At 43.7% G+C, this 18978-nt stretch overlaps 2 protein-coding genes across 3 annotated transcripts in view; one reads left to right on the plus strand and one right to left on the minus strand.

The window, feature by feature from the left end:
- ajm1 (apical junction component 1 homolog) overlaps window positions 1-14813 on the minus strand; it is an 81885-nt gene extending 67072 nt beyond the window's left edge. Inside the window, exons 1-2 of one of the 2 annotated variants that reach the window (XR_010166275.1) lie at window positions 14751-14813; window positions 3085-7953 (exon numbers count right to left, since the gene is read on the minus strand). Coding sequence is in view for 1 of the 2 variants with exons in the window: in XM_063889380.1 (XP_063745450.1) it covers window positions 4635-7907 (3273 nt within the window). In the remaining variant the exon portion in view is untranslated. Of the gene's footprint in view, window positions 1-3083; window positions 7954-14750 lie in introns of those variants that run through there. The other variant, XM_063889380.1, reaches the window with a different exon arrangement.
- A 1683-nt stretch (window positions 14814-16496) lies between these two features.
- Window positions 16497-17760, plus strand: LOC134868180 (major intrinsically disordered NOTCH2-binding receptor 1-like). Its single transcript, XM_063889107.1, has 3 exons — window positions 16497-16646; window positions 16923-17159; window positions 17544-17760. The coding sequence occupies exons 1-3, from the start codon at window positions 16497-16499 to the stop codon at window positions 17742-17744; spliced, it is 588 nt and encodes a 195-aa protein (XP_063745177.1). The 3' UTR covers window positions 17745-17760.
- The last annotated feature ends 1218 nt before the right edge of the window (window positions 17761-18978 follow it).

The raw sequence follows: 18978 nt of genomic DNA on the forward strand, positions 1-18978 counted from the left end.
ACAGACAGACAGACAGACAGACAGACAGACAGACAGACAGACAGAATCTCTATATGCAAAATTCTGCAGACACATATGGGAGAAAAAAGCTAGGCAGATATCCAGTTATAATTAAAGTTCAAAGGGAAACACTCATTTCTAACCCCCTTTAATCCTGGCCCCTGAGGGCACCCCAAATCCAAAGCCCTCCAAAGCCAAGAGCTGAGCCCGGAAAGATACCCCAATGTCAGCTGCCCCCTCTCAGACACACTGTGACAACCACACTGCTCTGCAAACAGCAAAAGTAACCATGTGAAGAGAATTCGCTGAAAACCAGCAGAATAAATTAAAACCCAGATAGATTAATCCCCACTGTCCCAGAGAAACCTACACCTATCTTTAGGAACAGTTTTTGTCTCCCGGTTTATCTTCCTTTCCTTTTTTTTTTTTCAAACTGCAGTTTCTCTCTCTCCATATGTCGACTTTTTGAAATCCGAGTATTTCTTCAAAATGTTCTGATGAAAAAATCAGATTTTTTTTTTCAGATTTCTGATTTTTCTTCTAAATGTCGACTTTTAAAAATGTCTGATTCATTTAAAATGATAGATATTTCCGAAAAGATCTGACTTTTTCCAAATTTCTTCAAAATATGGAATTCTTTTCCGACTATTTCTGGAAAATGATCACTTTTTCCTTTTAAAATGTCCTTCTATTTTCTGATTATAGAGAACCGGAGGATGAAACCCTCTTTATTGTCACATACATGCACACAGCAGAGCACACACAGTGAAATTGGTCCTCTGCATTTAACCCATCCTAGTACTAGGAGCAGTGGGCAGCTATCGTGCAGCGCCCGGGGAGCGCCCGGGGAGCAATGGGAAGGGGGGATTGGAGGTGTCTGGTGCCTTGCTCAAGGGCACCACAGCAGGGCCTAGGAGGTGAACTGGGACCTCTCCAAGTAGCAGTCCACTTTCCATATTTCAAGTCTGTTCGGGGACTTGAACCGGCGACCCTACGATTCCCAGTCCAAGCCCCTACTGACTGAGCTGATTATTCTAACTCCTTCATGCGGCCCTAATCTTCACTTTTTTAAAAAATGTACACTTTTTTGTCTCCCAATTGTTTTTCATTTTGATTTCTTTTCAAACTTCAGATTTCTTTCTCGAAATTTTGCCTTTTTGGGAATTTCCGACTATTTCTTCAAAAGTTTAACTGACTTTTTCTAAATTTTGACTTTTAAAAATGTCCCAATTTTGTTCTCATTTTTCTAACTCCTTCTTCATGTGACCCTAATCATCTTCTTTTAAAGATGCATTTCTTTTCAAAATTTCAACTTTTTTTTAATTTTCAATTTTTTTCCTCAAAATTCTTGTTTTTTATGAAATAAAAAAATTTAAAAATTTAAAAAAAAGATTCAACTTTATTGTCATTGCACAGAGTACAAGTACTAGGACAACGAAATGTGGTCTCTGCATTTGACCCATCCTAGTGTTAGGAGCAGTGGGCTGCCATTATGTACGGCGCCCGGGGAGCAGTGTAGGTAACCAGTGTCTTGCTCAGGGACACCACGGTGGCACTTGGTCTTTCGGGGACTTGAACTGGTGACCTTCCAGTTCCCAGGCCAAGCCCCTATGGACTTTGCCACCACCGCCCCTTAAAAACTTACCAGGTATATGTTAGACTTCTTTAGGAACATTAATTGTGCCCACTAGTTTTCATTTTGCATCTCAAAACCCATATGATATCAACATTTCATGTGTCCTGTTCATAGCCCTCTCTGGTCTGAAGGAAATGAAGGACATGTCTCTTGTTGGACGGACTAAAGAACAGACAGCAGCGCCCAGAGTTCCCATTCCATTTATTAGATATGTTTTATAAATAGACACACTCAGACACATATGTAAAGTATAAAAAATACAAGAGTTGAGGGTTTTTCTAGATATTTTTGTGAGGTCTCTTCTCCGTTACTCCGAACACCTAATCCTAACTTGACGAAAAAGGAGAATTCATTTATTTTTTCTTACACAGCATAGTAGTTTCACTTTCACAAGTCCATTCATCGAGCAAGTTACTATCATCAATGTTAGATGAGATAGAAAACAGTCACATGCAGCCAGCACCTGTACAGTCACATCCTGGTACTCAGTGAAACAGATTCTCAAATATATATGTACTTCAAGTTTCACTGCTCTTACAAACTATCATGATATCACAGGGGAAGGAGTTGAAATGGAGAACCATGGTTAATGACCGGGAGAAAACAGCTTATTTCACTTTTACTGAGGAGTTATTTACGAATGCTTCATCATGTCTTCCAGATATGTTGTCATTTGTAAAGGAGCTCAAAGCATTTTTAAACATTTTGGATTTTAGCATACAGTATGTTCCAGCCTCAAAGTTGAGCTTTGGGTTACTGAACGCAACCTTGGTTCTTTGACAACAGAGAGAGGTGTTTCACTGTGGGGGGGGTCGCTGTAGTTTATGACCAGTGGTGTAAAGTACATTTACTCAAGTACTGTACTTTTGAGGTAGTTCTACCCCACTACAATTCAGAGGTAAAGGGTGTACTTTTACTCCACTACATTTATTTAATCCCTTTAGTTGCTAGGCAGATTAGGATGAATGATGGTAAGTATAATCTCCCTTAAATCAGACTGTAGTTCACCTGCAGTAAATCCAGCAGCTACCCTGCAGTATACAAAGCCATTCAAACTAGCTGCACCTTTACCAGCTCTGAGAACACTTTAATGATCAATCATTATAAAACATATCAGAGATATTATTCTGAAATGGACCAATCAGACAATGACTACTTTTACTGTCGCTACTTTAAGTACATTTAGAGGAGAGTACTTTCTACTTTCACTGGAGGAACATTTAGAATACTTTCACTGTGACAGAGTATTCCTACACTCTGGTACTTCTACTTTACTCAAGTACAAGACCTGAGTACTTCTACTTTACTCAAGTACAAGACCTGAGTACTTCTACTTTACTCAATACTTCTACTTTACTCAAGTACAAGACCTGAGTACTTCTACTTTACTCAAGTACAAGATCTGAGTACTTCTACTTTACTCAAGTACAAGATCTGAGTACTTCTACTTTTACTCAAGTACAAGATCTGAGTACTTCTACTTTACTCAAGTACAAGATCTGAGTACTTCTACTTCTACTCAAGATCTGAGTACTTCTACTTCTACTCAAGATCTGAGTACTTCTACTTCTACTCAAGATCTGAGTACTTCTACTTCTACTCAAGATCTGAGTACTTCTTCTCCTCTGGTTAGGGCAAAGTGATCCCCCAAAGTGAAACACCGAGCAAAGTTAGAGAAAGACCTGTAAGATTCAAACCCTCTTCAGCGTGCTGGCAGGAAATCAGGGACTGAGGACGCTACCGGAACAAAACTACGAAACATACTGTGTCTTTAGATGAGGCAACATGGCTAAGTTGCATTGATAAATCTCTCTAAAACTTCTGCAACCAATGAGCAATGCAAAGGTTCTCGTTTGCTAAACCCAAAAAGGACAATATAAATCACACGTCATAAAACTAGTGCAGCACAAATACACAACTAATGTCTTTTTCAAGCATGTATGCACCATATAGCTACTGTGCCACACCTGGCTCACCTTGTTCTAAGGACAATAACTCCTTTCTGCTAATTCATATATTTTGATTTGTAAACATATCTAAAAAATACAACTCGTCATAACATCCGTGTTACAGGAAATTGCATGATCTCTTGTTTTTGTAACTCTCACTATTCACAGTGTTTAAAACTGAACACAGGCCAACACCTACTGTGTGGCCGGGAACTGGCACCATCCCAGTCTCCTTTGTGGAGGTCGCTTTCAAGTCCAGCAGTGCTCCAGTAATCCCGCAGAGCAGAATCAAAGAACCACTGAATGTAGCTTGAATTCTCCAGAGCACGCCGTCAAAGTGAAACGTTACCTTTTAGTACAGTACTTCTACCTAAGCAACATTTAGACTTCGTGCCTGTTTTTTTTTTATCGATGATTCAGCGTTTTTTTTTTCCTCATCATTTTCTTATGATTTATTTTGCCACCAACACTTTGATCTCAGTTTTAGCAAAACTTTCTTTACAGATGTGTATAATAGTATGTCATATATAACAGAAACAACTCATTCTACAGGAATCTGGTACTTAAGTCATGAAGCAACTTTGCATAGAAAGTATTTACGTGGCTAAGAAAATAAGGTTTAATATTTTCTGCATGATATACCGTTAAAGTTGCATATGAAAAATAGTCATGTTATACTCACATACAGAAACTGAGTCATATAAAGAGGATAAAGACATAGAGTTGTTGCTAACAATGAGCAAAAATTAAAATACCATGTCAGCAGGTAACCCCTACTAATGGGAATGTGTGACGGGTTACAGATCAATAACGTGGTGGATAAAAATATGTACTTGGTAAAAAGATGAAACTAAATAATGTTCAGTACTCATTCTGCACCTGACAGGACATATTCTGAAAAAGAATAATACTGACCAAGGAGACATGAATATATATCATTTTGATAACAAAATACTTATTTACAAACGTTTGTAATTGGATTGATATATAAATATGTGTAGCAATATATATGTATTTCTATACATATATATTTACAACAAAAGGTGCACTTAAATGATGTCATCGAGGAGATGCGGGGTGCCCACCCAGTCCAATGTCCGGGGCTCAGAGGCAGCCATGATCATGCACATAAACTGTTTACCGGTCCTCTTATCGATAGGATAAATAGTCGTGGGGGTGAACCTTCTGTTACTTTCCACAAACTCACAGAGCTGCTGATACACCTGTGGGTATTCATGGCGTAGGAAAACCCCTCTAATCCTTAACTCGCGTTGTATATTTATAAAACAGATCTCCCTCGCCTTCCTGCCTTCCTCTCCCTCTTTGTCGATATCTGCCGTTCCAGGGGGAGGAGTGAGGATCAGCGTTTCCATGTCGGTCTCTTTCTTGTGAACCTTTCTCTCAGGGCTAAAGGAAGCCAGTGCTACCTTTGCATATTTTCTGACAGTCGGAGCTTCGTTCCTCGGTGATGGCCCCTCAGGCAGTTGGTCACCAACAGCAATGGATACATTCAAGATGAAACATTCGTTAGGGTCGTACTCTTTACCGGCTTCCTGAAGCTCCTTACAGTACTCCCCTAGGTTGTCCTTGAAGCTTTCAAGCTCTCGGAGGGAGAGGTACGTAGGAGACATTGGTAGAGTATCCAGGCCATACTGCAGGAAGTTACTTGAGGATGCAGGATTGGGAAAACCGAGGAACAGAACTCCTCTACCTCGCGAAAGGTAGCCAACTTTGGCGATACGGGAGAAGGCTTTGTGGACTTCAACAGTCTCCCGGCAGTGTTTGATGATGTGACGACATATGCTTCCCATTCTTCCATACAGGCAGCTTTCTTTATGAATGTCCCAGTCCTCCCTGCGACAGTTTCGGGAGCAGTAGTAGGTGTAGCAGCTGTGGCACGATTTGAAATATAGGCAAGCATTGAACAGGGTCTCTGTCCTCCTGCATTTGTTGTTAGAGCACATCATTGTATCATCCTCATCCGGGCTCTGATCCGGGGAGCATTCATCAGCACTCTTCATAGCATCACTGCCCCCGATGTCATGGAAAGCATCAGGATTAATTCTTATTGAGGTTGGCTGCTTGTCAAGAGGAGGTGGCTCATCTGTAAATGCCCTTGAGCTCTTTCTGGACAGAGATACTGCTTCCTCCTCATCAATTAACTTCTTTAATTGATCAAGAATGTCCTCACTTGCCCTTCGACTGGGTGGCTTGTAATCAGTCACAAGATCTGCCAGAAGCTCATCAAGTTGTTCAAGGCTTTGCTGTAGTGAGGCATTGTCGTGTGTCTTCTCTTTGGTTGAGCTTTCAAAGTCCCGTTGAGACAGTCCTGGATCTTCTGTGCTTCTGGAGTCAAGAACGTCCCAACTGGCAGACCGTCCTTCAGCCTTATTAAGTTTCCCGGGTCGCATGTCATTATCAGTGATTGTTATCTCAGGAGTCACAAACCAGAGTTTACTAGCACTGCCCTTCGATGTCTCTGTTGGGCTTTTGTCAACGAGTGAGTTATCAGACATAGATAAGGCCGCATAACGTCTCGGTGAACTGGAAAGATTGACTACCACGGGTTGCGGTTTGTCGCCGGTGGCTGCTGCGGGCTTCCTGGAGTCAAGAAGATCATCATAGCTTTGACCCCGCTGTACAGGAATAGGTTGTTCCCTCTCCACACGAGAGTTGAGAATATTGTCCCAGGACCTTGAGTAAGATTTAGATTCTGTGCCAATTCTTGGAGGTTCTACACATGGGTTGGTATACCAGGGTGCCAGCACAGGCTCTGGACGGACCCTGGTTGGAGTGACTTGAGACACATAAGACGCAGGATTGGTGGAATAACCCGATGCATCTGAGCCATACCAGTCATCCGTTTGTGCCTGAATCACTCTGGCATGTCTTCGGCCCTCGGTGTAATACGCCCTTGCCGGGACATGGTGCTCTGGCGGCGTTGCGTACATGTCGCTGGAATAATAAAACCTAGGTGGCGTCGTTTGGATTTGATAAGACCTTGGATCATCCCCATAAAATATTCTTGTTGGCGGTGTCTGTATGATGTATGGCCCGGGTTCACTGGGTGCATAGGGTTTGGGATACCCGGACTGCACAGCGTAGGGATAGGTTTCCACCTCAGGATAATAGGGTCTCGTTGCTACGGCGTGCACCATTCGAGTCCTTGGATCTTGCACATATTGCACTTTTGGAGTATTTGTTTGTCCAGGTGTGTAGCGTTCGTCATGAAAGCGAGATGTTGGCTGAGGTGGAACAGAAGTTACATATCTCCCTGGGTCATCTGCATAAAAGAACTTGGTCGGCACATTAGGACTTGAATGAGCTCTGCGCTCCCTTCCATAGTATTCCCCTGAGGAAGTCGTTCTTTGCAAGGGAATCTCCATGGGTTGCATGTAACTATTGGGCATGCTGCGGGAATATTGATAAGCTTGCCTACCCTCTCGACCTAACGAATCAGTGGGAGTTGGTGTTCTCGAGTAAGAGAAATGGCGTGGCACGGTAAGACTCCTACTCCCCCCACTGTGGTGCCTCTGCCAGGGTATGTCCACATGAGGTGTAGCCTGTTGCCGTCCAGAATGATGCAGCGCCGCATCATCAGGTTTGATGTCCACCCGGCACCTCACATGAGGGCTAGTTGCAGGTTTATCCAGCGCTCCTTCCTCAGAATTATCAGCAGCATAGTGAGGCGAGTACCTACTACTGTCAGCAATTTGTGGCTGCAATTTAATGGGATGGACGTCATGCATATGAGCCCTAGTTGCCGCATGGGAAGACTCCCTACGCGGTGATACTTCAGGCCTCCAGCGGGAATCCCTTGTAGCCCTTTGGGACTCCCTGCCCTTCCTCCCCGACGAGGTGGGCACTTCAAAAGACACAGGGGTGAGACTGGTCTGGACCCGAGGGGCACTTCTTGACCTGGTCCTTCTTTTTTGTTCAGGGACAATGACTTCACTGGGCATATCTGCAGCCAGTGGTTGAGGAGGTAGCCTATGGCTGAAAATGTCCGGAGCAGAGAAGCGGTATCTCTGCTGGCGGCCCAAGGCATTCCAGGCAACATCTGGGTTAGGCGCATGCCTATCAGCCTTCTTGTACGGGGACTCCATTGAGTATTTGTGTGATTTTTTGTACTCCAATGACTTACAGTCAAAAGTACAGCAGTGCCTCTTATTGACTTTGCTCTTACTGTCCTCCAGTGTGTAGTTTATAGAATCACATTGTTTGGAGGGTTGGAAGGACTTGTAGTGTGTAGAAATGGGGATCACTTTAATATCTCGATGCACAGTTGATACCAGTAAGTCAGGAGGGTCTGTGCGTGTCATCTTAAAGGGACTCCTCTAGTTTTCTCCATCAAGATGTTGATGTTTCCTGGAGAGATAAACACATAGTTTGTATTAGTGACATTCATTCAGGCAATACACATATATTCCACTAACTATGCATTGAGAAGAAACACAAGGCGGGATAGATCACTTGTTAGTCTCTAGACTAAACTTGGCAGAAATTGATTGCAAACGTAGTTGAATGATTTTCTGCTTGCAGTTACGTAGACATAGATAAACAAACTTTCTGGTGAAGCTAAAGCCAGAATGTGTCGTCCATATTTAATAATAGTTCTTCCCCAGGTGTTCAGGACTATGCAGACACATTATGACACAGTGATTTCTCCGCAGCACAGCCCATAATCTGCTCTCTGGTCTGTTTTCTGCAAGGGTCAATAAGTGAGTAACACATGAATACATTTTACAACTGTTGGAAACAAATTATGCAATATCGGGGTCTGTTACTCAGAAAAGTGTGATCTGATCTGGTTCATAAGAAGATTTGTAAAAGGAATAAACAAATGAAAGAGTGCTGTTACAAAGATGACAGTAAGAGACGACATCATAGAAAAAAACAATCTGCTGCCACCTGTGTGAGACCCCCACAGGAGAAGGAGCTGACCCAGAATGGTAGAGCAGACGCTCAGACCGCAGCAGATGGAGGATAATTACCATGTTAACATGGCTAATGTCTTCATGAGTTCCTGTGGCAACTGCAGCCCGGAGCAGAGAGCAAATGTCCTGTTAGAGGAGTGCATCTGTCAGGGAGCGTTAACAGTTCAGGCAAGGTCACATAAAACTACAGATCCAGTGTGGGTAACACCACCATCACAGGGGAACACAGCATGGGGAACTGCATATATAGAAAACACTCCATCCTGCACACTAGTATCCTCACTGAACGGTTATTCAATCGTCCTAAAAACAGTTCCTGCGAATAACAACACATGACATATTGGATATTCGATGTGTCTGTAAATTAAAAGAGTGGAAATAACATTTAGGAAAATAACCCCTGGCTTCCATTGGGTAAAAATAGCATCTCATTTCATTTGAAGATGGCCCGTGACAGGCTGACTCCTCTCAGCAGCAGATGTCTGCACAGAGTGGGTGCTACTCTGCCTTCACACGCTGTCTGTCGGCTCTGCTGCAAGTGGCATGTAATATATTCAATTTCCATACAGGGTCATATAAGGCGAGGCATTCTTCTAATCAGTAATAAACAATAACATAAATAATTAACAGACGGTTCAAACCCTGGTTCAAGACTCTAGAGTAGTGGCTGTCACTTCTCCAGGGGGAGTGTAGTGGTGTTACTTCTGGTCAGTGCTCATAGTAAGCAGTGCATTGTGGGTATTTTCTATGGAGCTGAAGTCCCAATGGACAGCAACACTGCACCATTGGCACTAAACACCCTAGAAAATGTCTCACCGGGCAGAACTAATTCATCCTCTCCAGAGCTCCCCTCCCCCAACATCACCACTCAACACTACTCTCTCTGACTCCCCAATTTAATGCTGATACATCCCCATGAACACTTCGCGGGGGGCTCTGCTCCACATATTTAAGTGTGCCAAATGTAATGGATTAGGGAGTTGGAGTATTTGGAAGTGTTATGCTCGTGTTTTTACTCTCACTGCCCAACATGTGAGATCTGAAGAGAGATCTGCAGTCAAGACATCTCAAGGTTTCATCTGTCAATCACAGGAGTGCAAAGGTACATACATCACAGGTTTAATATGTCTGGGACATGATGTGGCTATAATTTCTGAATAGTAGAAGATAATGCATACGCTGTTTATTTGAATGTAATGTAAGGCTTTCAGTAAGCTTTATGATGCAAAACCAAATCCAAAAGTGATGACTAAATATCAATATATCAATACCAAATTCTGAAACAATACCAAAGCAAAAACCAAAACCATCAACAAAAAGTAAGACGGAGCTTAAGTATGATTGATAAAATACTCCAACAAATTCAATCCCAGGCATCGGAGGGTCTGATCAGAGGCTGTAAAACAACCAGAGTGAATTATGGTGCCATACTGTGGACTGGAGAAGCTCTTATTTAAGCTCCTCTCTACACATTTACATCTCCACCCTTGCATGTCACTGCTGCCTATAACAGCACAGATCCTCGCTGCGAGCCAAACTGTAAAGTATTTTGATGAGTTGATCCTCTCGTTAGCAGCGATGCATCGTCAGGGGCTTTTATTGTGAAAGGTAGGAATGGAAAGCTGTGTAATTATTGCATGACCTTCAAAGTACGGGCGCACCTCGCACAACGCCGCCGCAGTACTTTAGCGTCATATTTCCCTCTTTTGAGTCTGCCTAGTCGTCGGGAGCTCTTGTGTTCGTAGCCAGAATATGAAAGAGAATCACGAAGCCTGCGGCAAGTGTAAGCAGAGCGCACGCCGCCCTGACACACTGCCCTGCATGTCACACTACAGGTGCATCAAGACAATATGCTGCAGCACCTGGAGTAAGGTGTCCTGTGGAGGTGTGTTAGGATGCCAAGGAGCAGCGAGAAAGGAAAGAAACACAATTCCCTTTACTATGATGCTCTCATCAGAATTTAGGTCATACTGTATGTCATTCGGCCGCATGGTGAGTCAGGCAGATAGCTCTACACCCTGTTTCCAAAAGAAAAGGCTTTGATACTTAGACGCTAAGAATGGATAGCAAGCTTCGACATAATTTGGTCAGTGAACTATGCTTTGTTGGTGGTATGTCGCCCACAGCGCTGCGTGATAAAGAAGCTGCTAGTTGAGGGTCAAATTATTGGGCTTTCAAGCATGGGAGGACACAGTTCTGGGTCCCCAAACATCAGGACAGCGGAGTGAATGCTTGCTTAATCTGGTCCTGAAATCTAACCCTTTCTGATGCGACCCAATGCAACTCAACGAGTCTTGCCAAATGCTAAAACAGCCGAAAGAAATGGTTGTTTATTAGAACGCATGATTGTGTGTGTGTGTGTGTGTGTGTGTGTGTGTGTGTGTGTGTGTGTGTGTGTGTGTGTGTGTGTGTGTGTGTGTGTGTGTGTGTGTGTGTGTGTGTGTTGCATGCCTGATTTATTTGCTTCTGGCTCAGGATTGTTCTTAATTCCACTGGAGTAGTCTCTGCATCACGTGGCTCGGCCTCTTGACGCCCATCCATGTGCACTGGCTAGCTGACTCTTCAGCTCTGTAAGGGATCCTGCTCCATTTCCTGCAGCCATTTGCACTATGGCCATATAGTTCTCCTGCAATGCTTCAGATGCAGTCGCCACATTGGGGATACATCTGCCTGTAAATCACTAATCTAAACAAGCTTCATGCTACAGCAGCCCTCTCTGACTTTGTTGCTCCAAAGCATCGACACATATAATGTATACCTTAAACACACGCTGAAATAATAGGCACTTCCTTCTGTTGAGTGTCAGCTTCCCTTCCTGGAATCATCCTCCTGCTGCTGCCGCTGCTGGATCTCATTTAACAAGGATGGCAGGGGAGATGTTAAATCCTGATATGACCTGCACTGTATCTACAGAGGAGTATTGCATTCACTTCAAACATTTAAATTACAGATTGTAATCTTTCATTTAGACTTGATTCTTCCCACTTCCTCAGCTGTCTTCACGTTTCTATTGGAAGCCTCAGCGTTGCGTTCATGGATGTATAAAGACAACTGGATATGGCGTTTGAGGTGGGGTCCCAATCATTCCTAGTGGCCTGACTCTCGTGTAAAAAGTAGCCTTCCTTATATTGATTTTGGACTTGGTTTCTCTTAAATCCCGCCGCCAATCTGCAGCATCACGGCTAGACTCGGCTCAGTGAAACGAATGGAGAGGGGAAATACCTCTATCTATGGCTTCTGGCTCATTTTCAAATGTTAGGACCAAATGATTTAAGCGCTATTCTTGTGTTTGTACTGGTTTGTTGATTTACTGTCTCTTTCACAATGTGAGTCAATGGGAAAAACTATTTTTAGGCCCAATGATGTGACAGATGGACACACATAAGTTGTTGTATCACTGGTTGGCCACTAGGGGACATGTATTAGGCACTTCCTTGGGGCTTTGGTTGCTTAGTGCTTGAAATTGTCCGCATATTTTATCAGACCACAGCTGTATGAAGCTGGCAGGGGAGGAGGTGAGGAAGGAGCACACAGTTTAGTGCGTGAAGGCTGCTCGAGCATCTTAGTAATGACACCTCAGAGTTAGAAGATCTTTATGTTGCTGTGTGTTTAGAGTATGTTCTCCTAACCCATCGTAAGGACAGAACCTGTTGGAGGTTGATTCTGTAATCCCTGTTGCTGTTTGTCAGGCGACTAAAAAGATGTCCAATAACCAAGTTTAAAGCAATATCTGCACAAATTGTTAAGGTACAGGTAGCCTAAGGATCAGGTCAGGATCTTGAAACACCCGTTTAAATTAAGGGCAGAAGGTGGTTATGGTTCATATAGAAAGCAATGAATTGTGGAAAGAATGTGACCGGGCACAAGCTCTGGTTTTGATGTGCAAAGGAAGGGGACATTGTCACTGATTGGTAGCATTGGACATGAAACCTGTGCCACAGACCTACCCCCTGAGGTCATGACTTGTAGGGATACAGATGTGGCATTATTGGCACAACATTTAACCACTATGTTCAGGATATCTCAACATGCACGGTAAACCCCGACATACATCTGCTAATGGCTATACTCTAGAATCTGCTGCTGCGATGTGGCTGTCTGATTTATCGTCGACTAATTGCTGCAATCATTTCTCCACTCCACGAAAACAGCAGAAAATGATCCCGTTAAAGCTGTAGAAATCCTGATTTTGAGAAGCTAGAAATGTGCCGTTTCAAGTTCGAATGATACCATGTGTTGATAACAGATATACTGAGCTCTGAATATAGTCTGATGGAAATAGAGAATATGCATCATGCTGTCATTATCCATTACAGTTGATGAGACGGAGAAACCAGACCCTGCAGACAGGGTTTCTATGCAGCAGCGTGAACACAGATCCCCAGCCCCTCAAAGGAGGAGTGAGCGAGGATGGCAGGTGTGTGTGGAGCGCTCAAAGACACATCAGTGCAGACGGCAGACTGATCACACACTTCAAAAGGTTTTAAATGAAGTCTGCAGAGATATAAATACCCAGGTTTCTCAATGTTTCCTGTAAACGTCCCAAAAATGACACAATCAAAGACACAAAGCACGAGGATAATAGCGCGTGTATTTTGGATTGATCTATTTTCACAGCTATGGACGGCTGCTGCCTCGGGAGCGTTGTAATATTCTGTCACCTAGCCACAGGACATTAGTTGATGGCTGGTCGATCCTCCATTAGGTTAGATTGAAATGTCTAAACAACCAATGGACGGATTGATGTTCCCCTCAGGATAAACAGCAATAACTTAGCTGTAGTCTTTCTCTGACTGGGATTTAAATTCACTCTGTTTTACATTAACATCAGCTTTAACTGCACTTTGAGTTGAATACAAATTAGCATGTTAGCATACTGTACTGCATCTGCTGTACATCAGTATGCTACATTAAAACTGTGAGCAGGTTAGCATGGTGATATTAGCATTTAGCTCATTGTGCCTACAGGCCTCGTGAAGCCACTGGAGCACAGGAAGTGAACAATCCTTTTTGCTTCTGTAATTTCTCTGTCAAAGCAAACTAGCGAGTAGCCTGATCATTAGCACACATGCACTGTATGCCATACAAAAGAGAAATCCCAAAACTACAATAATGGGGTTCAGTGGGACTTCCTGTTCCACCAATGCATTGTCCGTTTTGCTCAATAGATATCTGATGAACGTGAACTTAAGGACTGATGTGTTCAGGGCCAGGCGTTGGGGTTGTGTTGGGAGTCTGCTGCAGGTTCCTCCCTCTATCACTGACTCTCCACTGCAGGCCCCACTGCTCTCGCTGTATGTAACGGATAAAACAAAGATAATGCTAAAATAATTGGTTGTAATCTCATCTCATATCGAAGAAAGTACCAAGCTAAATTACTTTGTACTCATACCAAACACATGGTTCAGCATGGGATGGGTGCTTTGGTTTCAGTATGCAGTGAACGCTTGGGCTGTGACCTGATGATCATTGGTCAACATTGGAACAACATAATTAGTCAATTAATGGGATAACTCATCAATTATTAGAGATTTTTTATCAGGCCCGTATACATATATCTATCTTAATGTTCAAAGAGTGAATATACAAGAATTAATGCAAGGTGTCATCTCTATCTGATCGCACACATCCTGGCCTCTGTGCACCTCTGCAACACCTGACCCGGCTCTCCTTCCGGTGTTAAAAATCAGAACCACCCATGCACCGTGTGTAAGACTGCAACCCTGCAGAGCTGAGGGCCCGTCCTCTCTGAAATCAAATGAACTTGGGTCCTAGAGCAATGCATCAAGTCCGAACAAACGTCGCATTGACGCGCTGAGCTAGCAAACCGTGCGTAGTGAATCCTGCTGCTGCTGCTGCTGCTGCTGCTGCTGCATGAGGAGCCTCCACACACTCCTGATGAGGATGATGTCAGTGTTCGAGGACGGGAACACATCTGCCCAACATCAGCAAGCAGGGAAATGACTGCAGGACAAACCCAGTGGCGTGCAGTCACACACACACATCGACAAGCTTAGAAATCCCCACATTAATAACACTCTGTGCTATCGATGCTAACATACATGCAGAACACACACACACACTGTGCACGATCATCGCAGCGAACACAGATGGAGAGCACCGATTGGAGGTAAAATGCATGATCAGATCCGCGTTTCCCTGCAGGCTAGGAGCCGTACCCAGGAAGGTTACACGGTGATGCAAAGGAAGAGCCCCACCATGTCTTACCGCATCAGTCCGGACTGCCAGCCCCTCTCATCCATCCTCTGGAGCGAGGCGCACCGATAGTGGTGTCCCGATGACGACATGGGGCATGTGCGAAGGTAAAACCGCAATATCCGCCTTACTGGTCCGACTCCGGGTTTCTCCTCTCCTCTGCCTGCCTCACATCGTTGGCTGATTTCAACCCCGGTGCAGCATCCTCATCTACGTAACCACACCCCCCGTCTCTCCCTCTCTCTCTCTCCCTCTCTCCCTCTCTCTCTCTCTATGATACAAATTCAAAAAGCTTTATTGGCATGATTAAAATTACATGCATTATTGCAGAAGCATGGATGCAATACACAACTACAGAGCAGGGAGAAGTACTCAGATCTAGTACTTGAGTAAAAGTAGAAGTACTCAGATCTAGTACTTGAGTAAAAGTAGAAGTACTCAGATCTTGTACTTGAGTAAAGTAGAAGTACTCAGGTCTTGTACTTGAGTAAAAGTAGAAGTACTCAGATCTTGTACTTAAGTAAAGTAGAAGTACTCAGGTCTTGTACTTGAGTAAAGTAGAAGTACTCAGGTCTTGTACTTGAGTAAAAGTAGAAGTACTCAGATCTTGTACTTAAGTAAAGTAGAAGTACTCAGGTCTTGTACTTGAGTAAAGTAGAAGTACTCAGGTCTTGTACTTGAGTAAAGTAGAAGTACTCAGATCTTGTACTTGAGTAAAGTAGAAGTACTCAGATCTTGTACTTGAGTAAAGTAGAAGTACTCAGATCTTGTACTTGAGTAAAGTAGAAGTACTCAGGTCTTGTACTTGAGTAAAGTAGAAGTACTCAGATCTTGTACTTGAGTAAAGTAGAAGTACTCAGGTCTTGTACTTGAGTAAAGTAGAAGTACTCAGATCTTGTACTTGAGTAAAGTAGAAGTACTCAGATCTTGTACTTGAGTAAAGTAGAAGTACTCAGATCTTGTACTTGAGTAAAGTAGAAGTACTCAGGTCTTGTTCTTGAGTAAAGTAGAAGTACTCAGATCTTGTACTTGAGTAAAGTAGAAGTACCAGAGTGTAGGAATACTCTGTCACAGTGAAAGTATTCTAAATGTTCCTCCAGTGAAAGTAGAAAGTACTCTCCTCTAAATGTACTTAAAGTAGCGACAGTAAAAGTAGTCATTGTCTGATTGGTCCATTTCAGAATAATATCTCTGATATGTTTTATAATGATTGATCATTAAAGTGTTCTCAGAGCTGGTAAAGGTGCAGCTAGTTTGAATGGCTTTGTATACTGCAGGGTAGCTGCTGGATTTACTGCAGGTGAACTACAGTCTGATTTAAGGGAGATTATATTTACCATCATTCATCCTAATCTGCCTAGCAACTAAAGGTATTAAATACATGCAGTCGAGTAAAAGTACACCATTTACCTCTGAAATTTACTTTGTACTTCTAAGTACAAAGTATCTGAACATTTGAGTAAATGTACTTAGTTACTTTTCACTCTGTTTATTCCTTTTCAACCAAATCTCTCTCTCTCTCTCTCTCTCTCTCTCTCTCTCTCTCTCTCTCTCTCTCTCTCTCTCTCTCTCTCTCCCTCTCTCTCTCTCTCCATCCCCTGACACCATTGACTCCTAATGGTCAGGTTGGGTTACACACACCTGCAAGTGATACAGGCTCCTGAATATCCTGCTCCTCATGAATTATTGCACAGCCTGCCAGTCGTAGTGAGCATCCGTCCAGGAAGCAGTCAGTGTGGACGGAGCAACACGGCCCAGATGGACATCTCCGCTCTGCCCAACAACAACCACCCGCAGAGGTTCCTGCAGCTGGACGTGGGGATGCTGCCGGCCACACACGGGATGTTCCAGGTCGGGGCGGTGTTGTCTAGCCAGAAACACTGGCACAACAGAGTGTACTCACAGCAGGTACCGTGCACTCACAGTGGGTTCATCCCTCTGTGCGCATGTGACTGAAGAAGTATGGTCTTTAAACTGAGGAACTTATGAACTATCTCAAGCTTTGCTAAAGATTTGATTGTTAGTTTATAATGGAAAACCTCATCTGTCTGTGTGCTGGCAGTGAGTGTTAAAAGATGACGTGTGACTCTTGAAGACTCAAATATCCAGTGACACTGACAGCAGTCTGACAGTCCTGAGGTTCTCCTGGTGTTCAGACAAATGCATGCCTCCTTCTCTCCACAGAGGGAGTCCAGGCCGAGCCGTCCCGCCTCCCCAGAAGCCTCTCCTGTGGTGTTTGATGCCAGATACCTGGAGAAGCACATCACACCTTTCACCTTGAAGTCCAACATCAAAAGGAACCCTCTGTACACGGACATCAGATCCGTGGAGGTGTACGAGAACAAAAAGACCAAGCCTTCCTGGACTGTAAAGGAGTTTGACACACAGACGACCCACGGGAACCTGGCGGATTATTTAAAGGTACAGTGGAGCGGAGGAGACAGACAGGTGGACGTACCCTGCGACCACACTGGTTTCTGTGTAGAGATGATATGTGCACACGGCCGAATGAAGAGCAATATTTAGTATTCAAAGCAAACAGGAAGATAAATGCCTCTACTTATTGGGAAAGAAATATGAAAAGTCTGAGGAACCAGTGAGTGCTGAAAGACTTCAATTGTTTATAAATCAAACATGAAAACTTAGAACGTATATAATTATAATATCCCAAATGGCAAAATGTTCCAGATGCAAGCCCAACTATAACAAGGTTATTTCAGGCTGGTACACAAACAAAATCAATCCTGGTTTATTTTTAATTGACTGCTGGCTTTTCCAAACAGTGATGTTTCCATGTTCTCTCAGGAGGAAGAGAAGACCGCTACAGACCTGGACTTCTGGCTGGAGGATCTCTACACACCAGGGTTTGACTCGTTACTGAAGAAGAAGGAGGCCGAACACAAACGAAAGAGACTCTGCAAAATCCTGTCTCTACTCTTCCTGTGTGTTGGTGCAGTGCTCATCGTTATCATCGTGCCAGTCCTGGTTCTGCAGAAGAAGACCTGATTAAAGAGGACACCGGGACTTCATCCTGCTGCCTGTATACTGAGATAAACAGACCCACTCGACCTCTGAACAACACCATGCTTTCTTTTTGATATGAACTCAAGAGCTTCATTTCTTTGCTTAAAACACAGCATAGAATTTATATACATGCTCCTCATTTTATATTATATTTTGGTCCAAAAACGAATGATTTTATTGTTTATTTTTCACTATTTATAATTTTAAACATTTAAAAAAAGTTTGGAACACACACACACACACACACACACGTAAGATAGCTTCTGTTAGCTGTTAGTTGATACATCATAATAACACACTCTTTCACACAGGAGTCCTGAATGAGGCAAACGCCTAAATGTAAAACTTCCTTGGTAAAATACATGAATTGGTGGCCTCAGTCACCCAAGGTGTTCCCCAGGGATCAGTACTCGTCCCCATCCTCTTCATTATCTACGTCCTCCCCCCTCGGTTAAAACCTCATTTTACCACCTCTGCAAAATTTCAAAGATCCAACCCTCTCTTACCTCTTACCTGCCCCGCCGCTGAACGAACGATCCTGCCTTCATTTCCTTCCGCCTTGACACCTGTCACTCACTTCTCTACGGCATCAGCTCCACCTCAGTAGACTCCAACTGGTGCAAGATGCAGCCGCCCGACTCCTCAGACGCACCACATCACCAGTCCCCATAGAAAACTTCACTGGCTCCCCGTCTCCCACAGCATCAACTGACCCTCACCTCCAAAGCCGTCCACCATCTGAATTTGAAAAAACTGCAGTAGGAAACACTGATCATTTTGAAGTGGAAATCTGTTCACAGTTGAGAAGTATCAAAGGTTTCCATAGAAAATGTATGTGGGTCATTTATGCTATACTGACTCCCACATCAGTGAACACAGGGATTCTGAGGCTGTACGTGGACATCCCTAATGTCCCCAGTAGTTTTCTAAAGGGATGCCTTCCAGCTTGGATCTGGCTTTGCTGCTCACTGGGACAGAAACTCTCCTTTAAACAGAGAGGAGATTAGGATCAGCCGCCGCCGTGGTTTAGACTCTCTTAAACGTGATGTCACTGCACCACATCTCCAGAGGCTTCACACAGCAGCCCATCACCAATGGAACATCCAGTGTTTGACCTCCAGTGGCTTCACCCTGCTGCAGTGACGACTGGTGGAGTCCAGCTCTGCACTGACGGATGCTAACTGGCATATGTTGGGAAATCTGCACGATCAGCATA

This window comes from Eleginops maclovinus, chromosome 8 (assembly GCF_036324505.1).
Source record: "Eleginops maclovinus isolate JMC-PN-2008 ecotype Puerto Natales chromosome 8, JC_Emac_rtc_rv5, whole genome shotgun sequence".
NCBI lineage: Eukaryota > Metazoa > Chordata > Actinopteri > Perciformes > Eleginopidae > Eleginops > Eleginops maclovinus.